Here is a 23,049-nt window from a genome sequence, read left to right as displayed (position 1 = left end):
CAGCAGCAGCAGTCTTAGAATACAGACACAACTGTCCTTGCATATAAAGGACAAAAGTATAAATAGAAAGATATATCAGTACGTGAACTTTCCGAGCAGCCTGTATGTTTAAAACAGTGGATGCGTGTTGATGTATGGCAAAACCAATACAATATTGTAAAGTAAAAAAATAAATAAAAAATAAAATAATAAACAATAAAAAGTTAAAAAATTTAAAAATAAAACAACACAATCCACCACCATCCCCAGCCCCCAAACACAAACATCAAACCAAAATACTGATTTTTTAAAAACCTAAAAATTGATACTTAAAAGTCATTGGACTTTTTAACAGACCTGGAACAGTGTGTGAAATACATAGTAAGAATTCAATAAATAGGAACTATCACTTCACTGTATTGTCTTTATACCAAGGTCAGTGTTATCTCCAGCAACAGCCTATAACTGTGAATTCTCAGTTGGTCTCCTGGAATCCCCTTAGCTTAATGGGATCACTAGTCGTCTAGGCAGTAGCTACCCCTATAAATAGATTCCTCACGGTATCAAGGAAGAATAGGTGTGTGGAAAAATAAATAAGACTGCAATTTATTCAACAAACATTTATTAAGCACACTGTATGTGTTTGTCAGTTTCTGTGCCTTGGTAAAATGGACAATACTCACATCCACAGTTTTTCTCCATAAGTACCTGTGTTTATCAGTGAGCCTTTAGGACTTAAAAAGGCCTTGAATTTACTATTAGTATCTTTCATTTAAGACTACTATCTTTTTCATTAATAAAATAATTTGTGGGGACAATTATCAGGTAAAAGTTCCATGAATGTTAGCAGGTTTTTACTGAATGCCTACCAAGAGCTATACTCTCCTAGACAAGATAAATAAGTAATAAAGAGTTCCTTCTTCAGAAAAAAACCTAGTTGAAGAGATACATTATACCACAAAATAGTCCACTATAGGATTTCTTGTTTCATTTGAGTCTCTGCAACACTGATTTAGTAAAATAGATACTATCATTGTTTTTCACTTAATTATTAAAGTTCAGAGATATGCAGTAGAGTGAGTACTTACACTCAGGTCTCCAAAATAGATAATAAAAAGGTTAATGTGTCTAGAAAGCTGCAGAGCATTAACCAAATTAATACTATCATTTGTACTGTCTGACTCCAAATCCAGTAGAGTATCCATCATTATTTCTTGAGAAGAATAAGACTGAGTCCACTGCTCCAAGGTGATTCCCTTTCGCTATATGTCTATGAAGAACTTCAAAAATCACAGTGATTAATGCATAACCTGAAAATGAATAAAACATTCTTCATTCTTTTGTCCTTTCATCTTCAATATGACATTTTCCTTCTCAGTTGATATAGCTGAGAAGGATAGAAATTAGCCTCATCACACACATCTGACCTCTGAAGAAGGTCAAAAGTTTAAAGCACCATTTTTACAATCACATATATACTTCACATTTTAAAAAACAAGAGATTAATGAGTGACAGTTAAACAGCTACCCACTGGTGATGAGGCAAGAAGGAATTTCCTGGACATGTAGCAGGAAATATTGCAGTAGGAAACACCTGCAACAGTAGGAAGTTACATACATCTTGTGAGGTATTAGAATGATTTACTAGAGGCCCTTACTGATAATTTAGAGACAGAAATGGGAAAGTTGTCTTTAGTGGGTAGGCTGGAATATGGTTCACCCACCAGACATCTTAATTCTTTCCGTTTTAGGATGATTTTTCTCAAATAAGCACCAAATCATTCAAACAGCCATATTTGTGAGAAAACATAAAACACCATTTAAAAAAGCACACCAAATATTAAAAGGCAGAAAAACAGATTCATGGTAAATTACTGAATATAGACCCTTAACTTTTGAGAATGGTGTTATAAAACACCTTATCTACCTTTCCAAAACCATCTCTTGATCCCCTAATTGTAGCAAGAACCTTAGTCTCAATGTACTGTGGAGCTACCACACTGTAATGAAAGTTTATCTTACAAAGGTCAAGGGAAAAGAAGAGGAAAAGTGTAAATGATAAAGAATAAATAAAAACTAAAATTCTTCCTCAACTATGGAACATTTGGAATCTGCCCTTGGCAAAATTGGGGATTTAAGTTTGTCCTGGGCATCTACCACACTTGGCTGGTAGGGCTTATCTCAATCAAACTCTGTTCTTGGGAAGAATCAATTATCAGTCGCATATATCACATTTAAAGTGCCTAGAATAGGGTCTTGCTCAAACTAAAGGCTATATGTGTCTATTATTCTTGTTATTGTCACTTGCACTTACATTTTAAGTCTAATTTGGATTGAAGGCTTTGCCCATATTAATGTAAACTGAAATATCAGTGAGCAGAAGTGGAGAAATATTTTGGGTGACTCCTTATAAAATGACTTACAATAAGACTCCTTACAATAAGTAAGCAAATGCCTATTCATCAAGTCCAGCATGCTTTTTCTACTAAGTAATGCTTTTTCTACTAAGGTGGCAGTCATCAAACTTTACCTGAACACCAAAGGAAGTTACACCTACATGGTTAGCTGTGAAGAATTTTAAGTGGCTCATTTGTGCTCAATTATCTATTTGTTGGACCCTGATGTACATAGCAATTACACCAAGGCTGGAGTATCCATGAGGGTTGTTGTTCAGTCACTCAGTCGTGTCCAACACTTTGTGGCCCCATGGACTGCAGCACGCCAGGCTTCCTTGTCCATCACCATCTCCCAGAGCTTGCTCAAACTCATGTCCATTGAATCAATGACGCCAACCAACCATTTCATCCTCTGTTGGCCCCTTCTCCTCCTGCCCTCAATCCTTCCCAGAATCAGGGCCTTTTCTAAGACCATGAGGGAGGGGAATAAATAATTATGTTTTAAACAACAGAACCACACCAAGCTAAAGCCACTAAATATGGATAATTCCAATTGATTAGCCTGTTCCTCATGTCACCTACCCCTCTCTACCACCTTTTGTTGATCTGAAGCTTTCTTCCTAATTATATACTTCTCTGCGCACACGCGCACACACACACACAAATGGAAACATAAAAGGCTAAGATGGTCTCCTTGGTGAAAAGAGAAAGGAAATTGTGTAACTATAAGGAGTAAGGGAGATAGAGAGAGCTACAGGACAGAGCCCTAATTGTAAACACTGCTTGATGGGTAGTTTCTTAAGTGTTTCAACTCTTTTAGAATAAAAGTATAAAGGTATAAGGTCATTAAAAGTATAAGGTCAAGGATCTGTATGCCATACAGATTCAGAGAACTTGCTATACAGACCAAATCATGTTTTTCCACTTCCCCACCTTCCCAGTGACATAACACCATTATTCTGCTCTCTTGCCTTTGCCTAGACACACTCCTTCTCTTGAAGCAAACTGCTTGAATCCCACTCTACCCCTCCTTCCATTTGGCAAGAGAGGAAAAAAAGAGGTCTTCATATGAATAGCTATCTAATAGAAATCAATTTGAAGCCCATCCATCAGTGGTCTTATTTCTGGAGAAATCTTAGTAGTCAGAATGTCAGTCTTAGAATACTATTTCCCTTTCAGTCCTTTTTTCAACAAGAAAGATCAAAGCCCCCATCACAAAAAGAGAAAATGAGTTTTCTCTACACCTTTTCCCATTTCTCAGTTCTTTGCTGTCCCCCCTACATGTGCTTGCTAAAGCTCTTAGTCAAAGTTCACATCTAAAATAAAGAGGCTTGCAAGAGAAGCTCATGTAATCCCACTCCTTAAATATCACTAAGACATCTGAGATATTGTTTAGATCATGGACTCTTACTTTGACATGCCAGCATAGGTAGATGGACAGGCAAGCACATCAGATGTCACTGCTTGGCAGCTGATAAAAGTCAGTGGTGCTATAATACTAAGCACAGAGCCACTAGATTAGTCTGCGAGGGAAGGGGATGCCTCTTCCTTCCCTTTAGTAGTAGGTTTAACCCAGCTGGCACTCTCTGGAACTCGGGTAAGTCCCTTCTTTATTCCTGCTTCAGTTTTGGGTTTTGTTTTTGCTTTTGTCCAAATCAGAACAGTATGTAAAAGGTGATCTTCAGATAAAACGTTCAAAAGCCACAAGATCATAATGGCATTACACTAAGATTTGAAAAGAATGAGACCTGTTCATTCCACTGAAACTATAAGGCATTAAAAAAGGTAGAAGGAAAGATAGTTGTGTGTCATTATTTTTCAATCATCAGTTTTCTTTGAAAAAGGACACCTGGCCTATCTGTAACTGTGCATGTCCTATAGCTTCAAAATATCCTCAGTTTTCTGTTTAAGTTTGTGGTATATTAGAGATAGGGGGGAAAGTTAAGATTTTTCTAAACAGGAGAGTTAATAGAACTTTATTCATAAAATCTTTGAAATTTATTTAACATTATTTGGAATACAATGATACTGTCATAAAACAGAAGGATTATAGAACTGATTGTTGAACAGTAACTACAAACACGAAGAAAAGCCTTCCAGAGTTATCTGCATGAACATATGTACAAAATTTTCTTCAGACATGAAACATTTGAAAGAACATATTTTTAATTGAATTTTTTAAAAAAATAACAGTAATTGTTAACTATGTAAGCTGATATCAAAATGTACAACACAGTTGACATTCTAAAAATATACATAAATAAAAACAGGGAACTTTCTGGAAAATATCTACTGGCTATTTGTTTAACAGTTTATTCCTTGCTATTTGAAATTAATCTGAATGATCTGTCAGCCCAAAAAGGAATTTAAAATCAAACACTGGATTCAATTCTGCAATGGAGTAAACCCATAGTATAAAACTACTTGCCTTGAAATAGTCTCTTTTTTTAAGAATATCTAATTAAAGCCTCCTTTTGGATGTTTTTCTCCAGTAATTTCAAGGCTTAATATAGTTAATTACTAAAATGCACCCTAGTTGAATGTGCTTGTGTTCATAAACTCAAAATTAAGAAATGTATGACTTTTTAAGTGCCTTTTTCAAAAGAATCTTTCTTTTGGCTGTTTAGTTGCATTTTTGTTCTTTCCTAAAACTGTGTAACTCTAAACTATACATACAACCTGAGAATCAAGTTGATGGGTTTAGAAATTTTTCATTAAAAATGATACTTTATTCAAGAGAGGACATTAAGTAATCATAAGACTAGGATTCAATGATGACAATTTGGTTAATTTTATTAGCTAAAAGTTTGATTTATCATTACTTCAGTGTTGGTTTATACTATATGAAGCAAACTAAACATATTCTGAATTAAATCAGTTGATATTTTGAATAAACACAGAATCAATGTTAAAACAATTTATGGGGCTAGTCTTTTTGTGTGAAGTATATATATAGTCCTTCCCAGATTTACCATACTAATGGAAAAAATCAGGTGAAAATATTTCTTTGAGGCTGATTTTAGTGGCAAATGATCCATCACAGGAAAAATGGGGACCTACTGTCAAAAGTCAGGAGTGCCAATGCAGTGTTGAGTAAGAGAAATGGCAATCATCTTTTCTTGGAAAAGTATAGGCTAGCTTCAAAGCTGCCTTACTTTTTTCTGTACATACTGTTTGCCATTTCAAAAGAAAAAATAATACAGGAATGAAAGCAATTTCAAAATTTAGTCTAAAATACATACTAAACACAAAAATAATTTAAAGTGAAACCAAATAATTAAGAGAACAGCAAGACCAATAACCAATAAAATCAAAAAATAACAAAAACTACAAAGGATTCTGGAATACAGTAACTTATATACATACAGAGAGATACTTGAATGCAGTCACTCCTTAATTATCTTCTAGTTTGGTACTATGGTCAATTGGGAATCAAAGGGAGAAACAGGCAGTGAATTATAAGGTAAAACGAAATCCACTCATGGTTGACCACAGTGAAGTACGGGCATTTGCCATACTTTGTGAAGTTGTAAAAGGATGAAGGAGCAAATATGGACAGTAATGTTCTTTAGAAAAGAAGCACACTGCTCACCCTGACTCACCATGTCATTCGTCACAGATCACCAAGGCATGAATTAATGGTGCATCAGAAGAGTTGTTCATTGGTATTGATGAACAATGGGAAGAATTCAAACTGAATAGAAGCTAATATATTTAACTGCTAATAATTTTAAATCAGTAACTCTCTGTGGCTAATGAAACTGCAGGCTTTTGTCAAAAGCTAAACACGAAATAAAATTAACACACTGAACAACATCATAAATTTTCTTTTCATAAACAAACACTTGGCAAACTCAAAATCAAAACTTTTCCTACATCTTGAAGCCCCCAGGTGTGCTTGAAGAATAACCCAGAGGCAAACAAATACTAATGAATTATTTTTTCTTATTCTCAAGTGGAAGTCATTTGTTCAAAGACAATGCATAAAGGAATGGAAAGTCTATAAGCCAGTGAAGTTCCACCTTGAGATGACTTTGAAAGCACATAAGTTAAAGAAAAAAAAATAAAGCACACAAACTCCTAAAGATCTTAAACAGTACCATTTTTATGCAAATACTGTAACTGAATCACTTTCTTCTTTTGAAGGAACAATATTCTTCAAGAGAAGGCCACTCCATCAAAGCCAGGAGCACTGTATCCCCAGGATCTCAACAAGGAGGCACAGACCAAGGTCGCTTCTGATTCACTGCAACCTCCTGTAATTCCAGGCTTGCAGACCCAGATTCAGGACCCCACCCCTTCAGGAGCAAGTCATTACAATAATAAGTTGCCTTCAACTTCCATAAACCAGCTAAACATGTTTAACTACGAACGTCCAAAACACTTCATCCAATCCCAAAATCCATGTGGCTCCAGACTTCAGCCTCCCGGACCGGAAATCTCCAGCTACTCTAGCCAGACCAAACAGTCCTCCATTACCATCCAACCCCGCCAGTGCACAGAGCAAAGATATTCTGCCTCCTCAACAGTGAGCTCTCACATCACTATGTCCTCCTCTGCTTTCCCTGCTTCTCCTCAGCAGCTTGCTGGCTCCAACCCAGCCCAAAGGGTTACAGCTACTTATAACCAGTCTCCAGCCAGCTTCCTCAGCTCCATATTACCATCACAGCCTGATTACAGCAGCAGTAAAAACCCTTCCACGGTGGACTCCAAGTAAGTGAGCTTAAAAGAAAAAGAAAAAAAAATATATATATATATAAAGAGAGAGACATAGTTAGATAAAACTGTGAATCCTGGGAGCTAGTATCTGGGAGAGAAGGGGGATGGGTTATGTACGTCATTCTTCACTATCTAAAAAGTCAATGTGACTTCATGGTCTCATTCCATATTTCTCCTGGAACACCTTGAACCAAGGTACTGGCAATAAGTCATCTGACCCATTCTCCAGTGTCCAGGTTGAGTTCAACCCAAATCACCTATTACTTCATATTATACTTGAACTATACATATTATACATAATAGGTAATGACTTACCTATTATTTTCCATCTTCCAAAAGAGATTTCTAACATACCCAAGAACAGTGAACTATTTCCCCAGCTTTAAGTTCCTCATGCTGTAAATTTGATCCCTCTGGTTCTAAGCTTAGCTGAGGTGAACACCTGTCTGCTCTTCTTCAGATAGGATTTCCTCTCACATAAGCAGAAGCTATTAAGTTTCTTCTCAGTTTTAGTCTTTTCTTACTATCCGTCTTTCCCTCTGATCCTGAATATCCACTTGGCTAAAAAGAAAATATGGGATTCAGACACTAAAGTATGTAAATTTTCCCAATGATCAGAAAAAAAAGCTTGAATAGATAAAGGTTCATGACCTTAAAGTTTCGAAGATCATTAAAACCACACTTTGTTCCAACTGGTAGGACCAATCTAAATACAGGGAAGAATACCTGCAGACTTATGCAAGCATGTACTATTTCCACAGCCCTAAAACTGTCCAAGGAGAAACTGATATGAAGAAGGACATAGTGGTTGTGCTTTTTTTAAAACATGAACTAAATACTTTGTGCTTATGCAAACTTTGGGCTATCAGTTTTCCTATTCCTCGGCTGGCTAGAACGTCAAGAGAATTAAATCAGAGGCATCTGAAAAACTGATGGAATATGTTTTGTTGGTTACAGGCTTATCAACAGATATGCTGAAATTCTTCCTAATTTCTCTCAGTTTTCTCTAGAGGCTAATTTTTTCAAGAGATTCCAATTGTTAGTGGTCTAACCACAGCAAATCAACTTGCAAAGAAAATTTTTCAGTATTTTTAAAAATAAAAACCAAGAAAGCCAAACACATTTGTTAGAATCCTACAGATACTAGGTAGAATCATCTGAAATGGCTGACAAAAATTCTAACCTACAAAAAGGCATTCTCACAGGTTTGGCCTAAAAATTTTTAAAAGATGCCTTCAGGAATTAAGAGCCCTCTTCTCCTCTTCCACCCCAAATTCCCATTATACCCATTATCACACATTGTAGATTTTTATTAGTTACATTTTACCCAGATAATCTTTTTCCATCTAGCTTTCAATTATTTCTAAATTTGCTGTATAAGCATATTTAAATCTAAAATAACCTTTTCTGACTACTATATTCTTCTTAGTAAAGTGTTTAATCCTATTCCAAATTCCTGTCCAGAAAAGAAGGCCATAAAATACTAGCAAGCCATGACCATGTACTTAGTTCCGTGCATAGAACTAAAGAGAGGAAAAAAGGATGAAATGGAGAGGATGAGAAATAAAGCATAGAAGGACCCCAAACTAGAGATCAAAGATCCAGCTTTAGCTGTTCCATTTTCAGCAATCATAGATAACTCTTTTAATCTTCCCACAGCCACTTGATACCCATTCAGTGTCCAGCTGTACAGGGTGGAAAGCTCTGGCCCTTTGAACATTTGTGCACAACTCCCTCATTGTTATGATGGGCTTAAGTTTGCCCTGTCTTCTAAAATAATTCCTTGGATTCTGACCTAGAGAAGCTTGAAAGCTTTAGTTAGCTTTTCATCAGTAAGGAACCCTTAAGCAAACGTTTCATACATTTGCTCGAACCAACAGACTGGAAATTTAGAGGAACTCTTTAAGTACTCCTTTCAAAAAGCTTGCTGTGTGACATTCAGCATGACTGCCTTACCTGCTAGGTGATTCAGTATGTTGATCTATAACGAAAGCTAATGATTTGGGTGATTAATGTTAGGGGGAGAAAACCCTATAAAGCACTGTGCAAGTATAACGTTAGTTTCTAATTACGAATAGATATCAAGTCCTAACCCTTAAACCATATAAAATGGTAATAATGCAGGTCTTCAGTGAACAAAGTGACTGAAGCTACATAAATACATATAAGTAATTCTCAGCCTTGGTTTTAACAGTCCTTTAGGATTTCTCAGACATATTACACTATAATATGACAGTGTGACAAAATTATTATTTAATGCTAACTCACTTTACCAAACACATGTAACTTTAAAAAATGATAGGCTAGCTCAAAAAAAAAAAAAAAAAACAGGCAGACTATTCTAACCATACATTTGAAGAAATAGTAGATCTATAAAACCAAGGGTACTTTAACACTTTGACCTGGGAATTCAATCTTAAAACAAAACCACCTTACTATTTACTTAAACATTTTGTTTGGCTATTTACTTCACTGAACAAATCAGACTTTAGTTGAGGATTGATATAGGCAATCCTGAATATCTGGAATACAACAAGGGAAAACGTATATATTCAACTTTCAATAGAGTATCTTGAATACAATGAAAAATATTCATTCATTGAATTAATAGTATCGCTTCACTATTTTGAAAGCCTCAGGTTAGTAGATATAAATAATACAACAGTGAGTAATAAAACATCTTTTTTCCCTCAGTATATTTACAATCTAGAGATTACTAACCAAGTCCCCAAAGTCTGCAAAAATTAAATCTCTGGCTCCACTCAGAGGAAATATATTTCCCCTTAGCTTACAAGTTCTTTTAATGATCCTCGAGAATTTTTGAACACGAACATATCAGAGAACAGACCAAGGCTTCCTCATCTGGATATCTGCAGAATGTTTATTATGATAATGGCAAAATATTCAGAGGGTAGTGGCCCATTTTCCCACACAATATAATATCTATTATACTAAACGGGTATAAGCTAGCACCTGCAGCACCCTAAGTAAATAAACTAGGTAAAATATGAATAAAAGCATGAGCTATCTAACAGATCTAAAAATACAGGACTCCTTAAACATCACCCCTGTCCTCTATCAGAATCAGCAGGGAAACTCTGAGAGGTGCAAGGACGTCTTAGAATAAAATTTAGGATTGGAGTTTGAAATAAGGATTTAAACCAATGCCATTCAAACTTGTTTTTTTCCAGACCCCCTTTTTTCTCAATTTACATTTCTTTCTCCTTCCTCCTCTAATCATATCTTTCTCTAAAAATCACATTAGCAACATTAAAGAAACTATTACTTTAGAAGTTGTTATATAGTGCCATACTTGGATTATCTAGAATATGAAATTAATAGGAAGTAGAAATTAAAGCCAGAGATTATATAAACTGTAAATTCAATGCAAAGCAAGAGAATATTCATTGAACACCAGTAGTCATGCTGGTAAATGTTTAACAATCAGCTCTGGAGGAAGGTGGTAATTGTGGCACTAACCAATTTCCCTAGTGTATATACCTTCACCAATCAATTTCAGACTTTCAACATGAGATCACAGTGAGTTGGGAAGAGACACTAAAAATCATTATCTTAAGCCCATATGAGTCAGCTCCAGTACACTAATGCTTACTATCCACCCATAAATCAAACTTAGGAAATTCAACTGAAATATTGGAAGAGCCCTCAGGCTGCCACTTACCGGATTCACTCTCACTTCTTTAGGGAAAATCTTCAGGGAAAAACATTCTTCTTATGTCTAATCTAAATTGCTCCTCCTGCTACTTAATTTTCATTTGCAAAGACAAAGAGAAAAGAAAAAACAGCTGGTAACCATTCTTATAAAATTCTTCTTGACTGTTATTAAGGCAATTGGTATTTTAATAACACCCACAATACTAAGTGGTAAATTCAACCTACCTAAAGGTGACTGACAAAAAGATGCCAATTCTATTTTACCACTTCTTAAAGATCTTATTTTTTTAAAATAACACAATAGAGTATTACTCAGCCATTAAAAAGAATATATTTGAATCAGTTCTAACGAGGTGAATGAAACTGGAGCCTATTATACAGAGTGAAGTAAGCCAGAAAGAAAAACACCAATACAGTATACTAATGCATATATATGGAATTTAGAAAGATGGTAACGACAACCCTGTATGCGAGATAGCAAAAGAGACATAGATGTATAGAACAGTCTTTTGGACTCTGTGGGAGAGGGAAGGGGGTGATGATTTGGGAGAATGGCATTAAAACATGTATAATATCATATAAGAAACGAATCGCCAGTCCAGGTTCGATGAAGGATACAGGAAGCTTGGGGCTGGTGCACTGGGATGACCCAGAGGGATGGTATGGGGAGGGAGGTGGGAGGGGCATTCAGGATGGGGAACACATGTACACCCGTGGCAGATGCATGTTGATGTATGGCAAAACCAAAACAACACTGTAAAGTAAATAAATAAATAAATAAAAATCTTTTATTCTTTTTAAAGCTATCAACAACCCTCAGTAGGCCAACCCATAAATGTTAGGTCATCCCAAAATGCAAATGCTAAGCTCACACCAAGAACTCCTGACCACGAAATACAAGGATCAAAAGAAGCTCTTATTCAAGATTTGGAGAGAAAGCTAAAATGCAAGGACAGCCTTCTTCACAATGGAAACCAAGTAAGCAAGATGCCTATTTTGTATAAAAAGACAATAGAACTATAAAATCTAATCTCAGTAAGACAGTTGTTTCTGTCTCACAGAGCTATGTCCATATAATCAGCAAGGGATAGGAATATCTAAAAAGAGGGAATATTTGGATCCTATTCTGTATTTCTCTGCATGAAATCCCTTCTAGGAGTTCAGCAGTAAAAGAATGAAGCAAATGAAAAAAAAAAAAAAAACAATCTGAATGACTTAATTCAAATTCTGTTTTAAGCATTGCCCTTCCATAAAAATGTCTGATGACCAAATAACTAATAGGAAATACTGTCAACCTGACTTCTTCATGTACTTTGGTATATACTATTGATGGAAAACAGCTACAATTCTTATTTTGCACATTGTATTATTAGTCACTGATATCTGAAACAGTACTGCTATGTGCCTTTAATCCACTATTGGATTGGCCAAAAAAATTGTTTGGGCTTTTTGAAAGAAAAAAAAAAAACAAAAACACGAGTTTGAGTAAACTCAGGAAGATAGTGAAGGACAGAGAAGCCTGGTGCGCTGTAGTTCATGGGATCGCAAAGTATCAGACATGACTTAGCAACTGAACAACAACAAAGCTTGTCTTTCCTAGGAGAAAAAAGAAAACAGAGATGAATATTTACAGATGAAGGAAGTGGAAATGCTTTGAATGAAAGAAAATGCTTTCTTAAAAATACAGTATCTATCATTCAATAGGCATAATTATGTTTCTTTGTTATAATTCTTGGTGGTTTTAAGGTAAAGTCATACAAACAACTTTTATTAAATCTCATTACTATCTCCTTTATGATTCTTTCTTTAAAGCGGCTAACATATGAGGAGAAGATGGCTCGCAGATTGCTAGGACCACAGAATGCAGCTGCTGTGTTTCAAGGTCAAAATGACAGTGAGGCACAAGATTCAGCACAGGTAAATTAAACTAATCTTTATCTAACTGGAGCACTTTTCTTTCATGTGATTTTTAGATGTATGCTTTTCTAAATATTTATAACTAGCATTTGAAGCAAAAGTCAATTACTTCCATGCTGCATTAGATATAAAAAAGGACAGGTCATGACTGGTTGCATACATACACAAAAATTTTTAACTTTACCCTATTTTCTGGTGGTTCTAATATCTGCATATGAAATATTACAAAGTCAAAACACCAGAAGGCTAATGGTGTCACTTTTCATCTAGACATTTAGGGGTCAGTTAGACCTAGGACTCTCCCTACAACGTCTACATGGACAGAAAATTTATGAGTTGTAAATCTTTAACAGGATGGAAGTTAAAACTCAGAAGAAAGTAATTGCAACCTTTTCTCATAAGCTGTTTATCATTTCAAAGTTTTAAAATAAACTCGTGTACTAATGAAACATCTAATTCCTTTGACATGTTCCATGTATTTTGAAATGCTTATTAAAAACAAAACAGACAACAAAAACCTTATGAATAACAGCTCCAGGATTAACAAAAGCATCCTTTCCAAGAAGGGATTAACTTTATGGAGAACATAAAGTGAATATTCCACAGGCATGTTCCTGACCAATTTTATTTTAACAAGTTAATCTCAAAGAGAAGTGTACTGCTGGAGAGGCAGAATGAACAGCTATTGCTTCCTGTCTTCCTTCTGTAGTTATCTCTTAGTCCTTCCTAAAAAGTCCACAGAAACTGAGAGCAAAAGGGATGAAACCAGGCATTCAAGAATTCCAACCTCATAAAAAGCATCCTTCTAAAGCGTAAGAGGAAAATAAGATTGTTTCTATTAAATGTGACTGTGTGTTAATCACTCAGTTGTGTCCCACTCTTTGAAACCCTACAGACTGTAGCCCACCAGGCTCCTTTGTTCATGGAATTCTCCAGGCAAGAACACTGGAGTGGGTAGCCATTCCCTTCTCCAGGGGATCTTCCCAACTCAGGGATCAAACCCCAGATCTCTCACTATTCACACAGGAGATCCAGGTTCAATCCCTAGATTAAGGCGATCCCCTGGAGAAGGGAATGGCTACCCATTCTAGTATTCTTGCCTGGAGAATTCCATGGAGAGAGGAGCCTGGTGGGTTACAGTCCGTGGGGTCACAAAGAGTCAGACAGTACTGGGTAACTAACACTTTCACTTTTTCACCAAATGTGACTAGATTTACTAAAAAGGATAGAGTGGGGTCTATCTAGCACAGCAAGTAACTAGAACCTGAAAACAGAACTTAAATCTCTCCTAGCTACTAAACAGTTCACATGCTCATTTATTCAACTAATTTATATGAACCATCTACTGTGTGTTGGGCTCTGGAGTTGAAATAGGAGATTAAAGCAAGAATAAGACATAAATATATCTCTATAAGAAGAAATAACTCAAAGTAACATCATATTGATGATGGTTTATCTTACAAATTCAATGTATGATTTCAAGGGCAAAGATGTATTGTTTTTCTCATTAGTTCTTCAAAAACTTTAAAATGAAGATGATAGTACCAAGAAAAGAGATAGCAGCAAAATATATTATGAAATCAGAAAAGAAAAATCTTACACTTCAAATAGTCTACTTAAATAATACAAAATGTCATCAAACTATTGGGTTGTCCAAAAAGTTCATTTGGGTTTTCCCTAAAATGGTATGAAAAAACCTGAATGAACTTTTTGGCCAATGCAACACATATAACCAAAAATATCATACCTATGAATACAAATCTATATATATTCAAACCACTATAGGAAAAAGTAAAAAACTTAATTTGGATATTATGATTTTAAGTGGATTTTTTTTTTACTAAAAAATTAGTTGATTGCTCTTTTTTATATTTTATTTATTTTTAATTGGAGGAGAATTGCTTTACAATATTGTGTTGGTTTCTGCCATACTGATTGTTCTTTTGACATTTTGCTTAGACAAACTCAAAGCCTCACCAACAATCATTGCAGAGTTATAAGAATTTTGTTCCAGAATGACAAAATACAAACAAAATTAAAGTTCATCCCAAAATAAATTATCTGTATTTATTTGCTATGTTGCTATACAGATGTTTTTCATATGTCCAGGTAAGGACTATATTTTCTACTTCTTCGTATCTCTCACTATACCAAGCACAATGAAATATGAGAAACAGGCACACAATATCTTACCAATTAATTATAATATTCATCAATTCCTGATTTCATCCTCAAATATGAATAACTTGCTAGTGCTCAGATATAAGTCCTAAAAGATGGTTGCTTAAATTAAATACATCATTATTAAGCAGGAAGTAATATTGTTTTCCAAAGGCTATTCATAGCTCTACACATAGCTTCCAGAGTGTCCATCAGGATTTTGTGCCCTGAGCCAAAAAGAAAAGTATTTTCCAGTCTAATACGTGTTTATTGCTGTTGGTGCCACTTATGAGTAGTAAGCATAATACCCTGTTATCTACTGCCAACACAAGTGACTTCATGACTATTACTGTTTTACCAAAGGACAATCTGTACTATGTGCTACCATTTCAAATACACCAGGGGGATTCATCATCCGTTGACATAAAAAACAGTCATTTGAAAAATGAACCACCATCAATTCAAAGTTTAGTTAATTTTCATAAACCATATCTTCTGAATAGTCTTAATTCTATAGATTTCTTGCTAGAATACTAGAAGGTTAGTATACCATATTTTAAATGCTTAACAGCTAAATATATAGAACTATCTATGACAATACAAACACAACCACAACAGAAATGTTCCTTTCAACTACTAAATTCTGCTTAATTTCAAGCTAACAGTGGCATGTTAACATTATCACTTTGTTTTAATTTCAAGCAGCACAATATAGAACATGCACGACTTCAAGTTCCTACATCACAAGTAAGGTAAAAAAATGTTTTTAATTTTAAAGAAGTATGTATTTTGCTACCTAAAACATGTTCATATTTTTAAAAATGTAATATTTACAAAATCCTTAAGTTTCTTACAAACCTTTTATAAAAAACAGTGTCACCGGAGGGGATAGCAGGTTGGCGGGCGGATAAATTAGGAATTTAGGATAACATATACACACTTCTAGGTACAAAATAGATGAACAGAAAGGACTTGTTGTACAGCACAGGGAACTATATTCAATGTCTTGTAATAACCTATAATGGAAAAGAATCTGAAAAAGATGTATCTGTATATAGCTGAATCACTTTGCTATACACTTAAAGCTAACACAACACTGTAAATTAACTATGCTTAGGTGGTAAAGAAACTGCCCACAGTGCGAGAGGCCCAAGTTCGATCCCTGGGTTGGGAAGATCCCCTGGAGAAGGGAATGGCAATCCATTACAATACTCTTACCTGGAGAATCCCATGGACAGAAGAGACAGGCGAGCTACAGTCCATGGGGTCACAGAGTCAGACACGACTGAGCAACACACACACACATTAAAAAGTATGGCTATAAAAAAGAAAATGTTTATACTGCTTTGGAACCAACAGAGAAGAACAATGTGAATTTTCTAACGTCCAAGATGACAATAAAAATTTTTATCTGTTAATTATCACAACTGTCTCAGAGGAAATTTTTTAAATGTCTTCGTCAAATAAGCCAGGACCATGTTTCCATACTAAACTTTCTCATAATGAAAACCCAATCCTAATTATACAGTCTTTGCATGTGACTATAATTGTCCATGCATTTTAACAGATTAGTTTCTTCATCAATTCATGGCACTGAAAAAAAGAAACAAAGATGTATCATTTGTCCCAGATGTTTCTAAATTGCTACCATTTCTAACAGTCATCAAATATGCCACAGATAAATACAGCTCTGCAGCCTCTCTCCATTGTTACTACACTATCAGATCAAACAGCATAGCCTCTGGGGTTTCAAATGTGATGGCTAAATCATATTTGCATGAAAGGAAGAGCAATGACAATTCTTCTGCATAGTGATTATTAAAATGTTTTTGTAGAAGCAGATCATCTTCAAGGGGAGACATGAATGATCAGGATGCCATCCAGGAGAAATTTTACCCACCTCGCTTCATTCAAGTGCCAGAGAACATGTCAATTGAAGAAGGAAGATTCTGCAGAATGGACTTCAAAGTAAGAAAAAAGTTCAAAAATATTGGATAAAAATTAAACAATGGGATAGTGTTTTGAAAAATGTCTCCTCCTCTTCATAGCTTTCTACACAGCCTGAAAAGTAGTATGTATGTATGTACGTGTGTGTGTTAGTCACTCAATCGTGTCCGACTCTTTGCCACCCCATGGACTGTAACCCAGCAGGTTCCTCTGTCCATGGAATTCTCCAGGCGAGAATACTAGAGTGTGTAGCCATTCCCTTCTCCAGGGGATCTTCCTGACCCAGGGATTGAACCTGAGTCTCCAGCATTGCAAGCAGATTTTTTACTGTCTGAGCCACCAAGGAAGCCCAAGTAGTATGTATAGTGGATAAGAACACTATACATAAGTTTACCTGGGTTAGAATCCTGGCCCTGCCATTTTCCAGCTGTGTAACCTGAGACAAATCATTTAATATCACTACCCTTTTGTTTTCCCTGTAAAATGGGAATAAAAATTGTACCAATGTCATAAAGCTATTTGAAGATAAACTGAGTAAATAGGTATAAGGTACTTACAATAGTGCCAAACACCTAATACCCTGTATAAGTGAAGCTTTCATAACAATAGGATTCCCTAAGTAAAATGCCTCTTCAAGAAATTCAAGCTACCCTGCCCTCTCTTGGCCTGGAAGAATTAATTCTTCAGGCTAAAATAACTTATTAGAAAGGCCTACATTTTTATTATCATCATTTTGGAGAATTTTTTCTTCATAAAATATTTTTCCAGATTCCTTATGAGTGAAATTCAGTGTACAGATTTGACTGTTAAGGCTTATATGAAAACACTTAACAAAATGACATTCATACACCAGAACTATAGCTCAAGAACACTCTGTTTTGGAAAGGTTATTAATTAGATTAGCAAGATTCATATATATGTGTCTTTAGGACTTCATTTGCACTTGCCATTAACCAGAAAATCCATATGACCTCCATATTCCTTGTGGAAACCAATATAACATAAATTAATGTCCTTAATATAGTAATTAAGAGCTCTTAAGGAGCTTGAGGTTGTATATGAAAGAGCTAGATGTGGTTTGAGATAGTCTGAAAATACTATATTAATTTCAAGGATTATCATTTTTACTACTTTGTTAAAAATTATTGAAAGAAAATATCTTTTAAGATCATACTTTGCATTTTTAATCACAAACCCACTCAGATACTGAATTGTTAAAATTCATAAATGGACAAAGGGGATCCAGTGATCTGTAATTTAAAATTCTATCATCTTGTATTTTCCTTTCTAGGTGAGTGGACTACCAGCTCCTGATGTGTCATGGTATCTAAATGGACGACCAGTTCAATCAGATGATTTTCACAAAATGATAGTGTCTGAGAAGGGTTTTCATTCACTCATCTTTGAAGTGGTCAGAGCTTCAGATGCAGGGGCTTATGCATGTGTTGCCAAGAACAGAGCGGGAGAAGCCACCTTTACTGTGCAGCTGGATGTCCTGGGTAAGCTTTCAAAGAGATACCAGAGAGCTCCTTAAAAACATGTCAAATCAAAAAAGAAACTGTTGAAAAAGACTTTACATTTAAGGTTCATGTCTATACTACAGAATCTAGTAGAACATCAATTTTTATGTAAAAGCCACAGTGGGCAGAGGTTGAGGGAAATTCAAAGAAACTAGAATGACAGATCTACCACTAAAGCTTTTCTGGAAGAGAAATAAGGTAACATTTCAGATAGACCAAAGAAGGCAGTATACTCTAGTTACATTTTTAGACGTACAGTATTTGTAGATCAAACATTAAAATGAAAATTTTTAATCTAATCATGTTTCTGATCTATAGTCTAAAATAATCAATCTGATTCACATTTTCACAGGTTGTTATAATCACACATAGTTTAAAATTGAAGAGTAAATGTTAACTTTTAGCCTTAGGCTATGCACTTTTTACCAGAAACTAGTCTTTAATTATGACAAAAATAGGCTGACTTGCTTTATAAAAAAAGTAGAATAAAACCCATGTCTCAAATTTGTTTTTAGTAGTTTTCATAAAACTAATGCCCTGTTTTAAAATATTACAATTTAACTGCTTTAAATATGTCACATTTGAAATGACTTAAGATATACTGCATCAGAGATATTTTGCTATAATTCACTGTTTATTGTATAAAAGCTTGACCAAGTTAAAGGATGGGCAATCCTGAATTTGTATTCTATCCAGATGAATGAAAAAGCTGTAAGATTATTCTATGATATAATAAGGGACCTCAGACTAAGGGAAAAACTAGTGATCTAGGAATTTTAAACACATACATACCACACACAGAATTCAAGGGATTATGCTTCGGGCAAAATCTTTCTATGCCAATAGCTCCAAAAATACTATAATGTTAGAGCTGAAAAAGACTTCAGCTGGCATTCATCCAATCTCCTCATTTCTCCTTCAGAAAAGCTAGTTATAGTATTATAGTACCAATTACTCTTTTCCCTCAGGTATTTGAAGAAAAGTAAAGACATAATAATTACTGGCATTTGTATATTATTTTATAGTTTACAAAGTGCTTCTTCATTCATAACCGCAACTGATCGTCACATAATTTTGTTTGGTGTGGGCACAGCAGTCACTATTACTTGGGTATCACTTTATAATAAATAAAATTTAGTCTCAGAAAAACTAAAAAAAATTTTCCCCAATGCGCATGGCTGGTGGGGCAAACAGAATTTGGACCCAAGTTGTTGGTTCTCTTTCCACCACTCAGTCTCCCAATAGGTAAGATGATGACAATGTAACTTAAATTCTTCAAATGAAACATGATTATAAAGTCATCATTACATTACTGTTTTAGAATTATAAACAGTATCACAATATACAACAGTATTGCATATTATTTTAACTAAAGCTGAAACATAAACCTTCCATTTCTGTTGTTAGTACTTTCTAAAACTTTTATATCAGCATACAAACTTCATAATACTTTTTCGTTAATATTTTTATAATATTTCAAATACGTGAATTTTTTTATTAATATGTAGCAAAAGAACACAGAAGAGCACCAATGTTCATCTACAAACCACAGAGTAAAAAAGTGTTTGAGGGAGAATCAGTGAAGCTAGAATGCCAGATCTCAGCTGTACCTCCACCAAAGCTTTTCTGGAAAAGAAATAATGAAATGGTACAATTCAACACTGATCGAATAAGGTAGGATAAATATTTTGAGAGTTAGTTACACTAACTACAGTGTGCTTGGGTGAATCCAGTTATCCTTTGAAATGCATTATAAATGGCATGTATTTGTGACGTCAATTTGTTTAATTTTAAATATATATATATAAATGAAACTAACACAATATTGTAAATCAACTATACTTCAATCTTTAAAAATATATAGAAATATGATAAGCCTCACTAAGCTAGATTGCACTAATCAGAAATTTAGCAGTTAAAGTAGGCTAGGATTTACCTTTTTACTAACAATAAAAGAAGATTACTCAAGGAAATAGATGATACAAACAAGATGAGGCGGATGTTTAATTCAAGAAAAGCAGTAGTTATGCAATGACTGGCTACAGACTCAGAATTTCCAAATGCTTTTTATTCTTCTTACTAGTCTGACTCTGTAGGTCAGAGACATCATAAGTAAATTCTCACAGAAAAACTAATTCCTTTACTTTCAACTTGTAATTATCTCTTTCCAGTTTATATCATGATAACTCTGGAAGAGTTACTTTATTGATAAAAGATGTAAACAAGAAAGATGCTGGATGGTATACTGTGTCTGCAGTTAATGAAGCTGGAGTGACCACATGTAACACAAGATTAGATGTTACAGGTATGTCACGCTCTTATAAAGTGCTATGTCAAGTGTTATAAAGAACTTAACTGAGATTTAGTAAGAAACACAAATTCCAGCATAGTATAAAATCTGAGGGATTCTTCTCATACATAGTCAGTTTTCTATTTTTTCTTTTCCTGTCTCATAATGACTACCTAGTGCAACCCATGTGTTTAGAACAAGTTTTCTAAATTAACTTTTATTTAATCTATTTCAGCCCGTCCAAACCAAACTCTTCCAGCTCCTAAACAGTTACGTGTCCGACCAACTTTCAGCAAATATTTAGCACTTAACGGGAAAGGTCTGAATGTGAAACAAGCGTTTAACCCTGAAGGAGAGTTTCAGCGGCTGGCAGCTCAATCTGGACTCTATGAAAGTGAAGAACTTTAACCACTCTACCAACATTGGAAAACACAACAACTACACTATCAATAATATATTCAATTAAATTTTTGAAATAAATCCATAGCTGTATTAACAGATTATGGCTTTAATTAGGTAACACAACTAATATATATTTATAATACATTTATCCTTTGATTCCTGCACATTTATTTACCTCTCTGGTTTGTGAAGCCTACAGAAAATCTGGATTTGTAATTGTAGAAGATCTTTAACAAATGTGAGATTTTAACATTTAAGTCATACACACACCTACAGGTTATAAATTAATATCAACATTTTAAACACATCTAATGCTTAATAAGATTTACTGATACTGCTTTCTAAATACTGTTTTATCTGTTTTTTCTGATGGGAATACTAACATGGTATAGATTATCTGAGTGTTCCTTAGTTTTATGTCAAAACAGAATAAAATTTCAAATATTTAAAACAGACTGTCTCCTCTTCACAAAAGTCTAGATCTTTAAGATAAAACTTCTGGTTTATGACACTCAGCAAAACCTATGAATAACAAGCTCCAGAAGGGCAACAATACTATATCCTAGAACAGTTTATCTTGGTGAAGCTCACAGCTCAGTTTATTCTTCCTGATACAAAACTAGACTTTTTATGTTTGCACCTCAAAGGCAATCACAATAACTTAAAGCATATTATCTCTCCTGAAATTGTGGTTTTGTTTTAACCAAATAGGTTTCTAATTTTTCAAGATCACTGAGCTCAATGGATTAAAAATAGTCTGCAGTCCTCTGTCTAATTCTTATAGTTGATGTAAATTTGAATACTTACATGGGAAGGGGGTTTCCTCCTCCATTTCTAGTTCAGATAACCTATTACTTTAGAAAACAATTTTGCCAGCCTCTGAGAGTCCCAGTACAGGAAAGAGCAAATCCTGTATATCTTTAAGTTAGGCCTCTTTTTCTCAGGTCTCTACTCCACTGGCTGCTGACCTTCTGCTAGACCTCTCCTATTCCTTTTATCATTGATCGTCTTTGACCCCTGCTGCTGTGTGGCCTAGTTTTCCTTTTTACCTGACATGAAACAGCATTTATCAACATTATTCTATATCTCTTCCAGAGGAATAACAAAAAGTGGCTTTACTTCTTACTTTCAAAACAGCTTGATGGGTTTCTCAGCTGGCTAACCTCGGGCTTTTCAGTTTATTCCTTTTTATTTTCGTTTTCACCAACGTGAGAATCCCCTCCAGTCTCACATTCTGGCGGGCTTGTGGATGCCTTAATTTACAGTCAGATTTGTTTTTTTCTATCTATAGCTAGTTTACAAATTCCATCTTTGCAAAGCTTCTGTGTCAGATATGAGTCTGGGCTCCCAAGAACTACTGTTTTGGCCTACTCTTTTACATCATCACTGCTAAACAGATTTTTTTTTTTCCTCCAATATATGTATTTCAACGTTCTCTTCAGCCATATTGGGTGGAAAGCGGGGTGGAAGCTATTTCTAGCAACAGCTCTCAATTAGTAATTATCGGTTTCTGAAAGCTGCAGAGGCGGACAGGGGTCTCCGTTACAATTTCGGGCGTTGGCGTTGAGCAAACCTTGCCCCAATGCGACTTTGGTAGTAATTTATTCTCCTCAGTCTCTTCAAGTCTATACGAGGACAAAACACCTACCTTTCTGGAAGGGGCAGTATGAAGACTAAACAAGCCAACAGATATTAAGTAGTCAAGAAAAAGTAGCCCATTATAATTAGTTACTACGACTTTTATGATTATGCCCAGGCCTAACGCCAGGTTTGCCCTAAAAATCGACAACAGACAGGAGACAAACGCCGCCATGCGTAGGCCGGCATCATACCTCACGCCAAGCCCTTCCACGCAGCCCTCAGTGCGCACGCGCATTCGCATCTTCAAGCCCCGCATGCGTGCGTTGTCAGAGGACTCTCAGGCACACAAGCTAAGGGCGCACGTGCACAAGAGTATCGCGCAGGCTCTGAAGGCCTAGGAAGGCGAAACGGGCGTCGTGGTCCAAGTCGGCAATGGCTGAGGCTTCCCGGTGGCATCTGGGCG

At 35.3% G+C, this 23,049-nt stretch overlaps 2 protein-coding genes and 1 long non-coding RNA gene across 4 annotated transcripts in view; 2 read left to right on the top strand and 1 right to left on the bottom strand.

Moving 5' to 3' along the window:
• Positions 1 to 21,458, top strand: part of MYOT (myotilin) — a 27,286-nt gene extending 5,828 nt beyond the window's left edge. The window contains exons 7-15 of one of the 2 annotated variants that reach the window (XM_044947623.2): positions 6,522 to 7,088; positions 11,573 to 11,747; positions 12,582 to 12,686; positions 15,549 to 15,598; positions 16,682 to 16,814; positions 18,085 to 18,292; positions 19,822 to 19,987; positions 20,485 to 20,618; positions 20,839 to 21,458. In XM_044947623.2, the coding sequence (XP_044803558.1) occupies positions 6,522 to 7,088; positions 11,573 to 11,747; positions 12,582 to 12,686; positions 15,549 to 15,598; positions 16,682 to 16,814; positions 18,085 to 18,292; positions 19,822 to 19,987; positions 20,485 to 20,618; positions 20,839 to 21,011 (1,711 nt within the window). In that variant the 3' untranslated portion in view covers positions 21,012 to 21,458. The remainder of the gene's footprint in view (positions 1 to 6,521; positions 7,089 to 11,572; positions 11,748 to 12,581; positions 12,687 to 15,548; positions 15,599 to 16,681; positions 16,815 to 18,084; positions 18,293 to 19,821; positions 19,988 to 20,484; positions 20,619 to 20,838) is intronic. The other variant, XM_044947624.2, reaches the window with a different exon arrangement.
• The window catches only part of LOC123335074, a 27,745-nt gene extending 4,812 nt beyond the window's left edge, over positions 1 to 22,933 (bottom strand). The window contains exons 1-2 of the long non-coding RNA XR_006553378.2: positions 22,838 to 22,933; positions 10,777 to 10,855 (exon numbers count right to left, since the gene is read on the bottom strand). This is a non-coding gene — a long non-coding RNA (uncharacterized LOC123335074). The remainder of the gene's footprint in view (positions 1 to 10,776; positions 10,856 to 22,837) is intronic.
• PKD2L2 (polycystin 2 like 2, transient receptor potential cation channel) overlaps positions 21,614 to 23,049 on the top strand; it is a 42,295-nt gene continuing 40,859 nt past the window's right edge. The window contains exon 1 of the mRNA XM_025292647.3: positions 21,614 to 23,049. Within this exon, the coding sequence (XP_025148432.2) occupies positions 23,019 to 23,049 (31 nt within the window). The 5' untranslated portion in view covers positions 21,614 to 23,018.

This window comes from Bubalus bubalis, chromosome 9, assembly GCF_019923935.1.
Source record: "Bubalus bubalis isolate 160015118507 breed Murrah chromosome 9, NDDB_SH_1, whole genome shotgun sequence".
In the NCBI taxonomy this organism is placed as follows: domain Eukaryota; kingdom Metazoa; phylum Chordata; class Mammalia; order Artiodactyla; family Bovidae; genus Bubalus; species Bubalus bubalis.
This window is presented reverse-complemented; position numbering and strand designations above follow the sequence as displayed.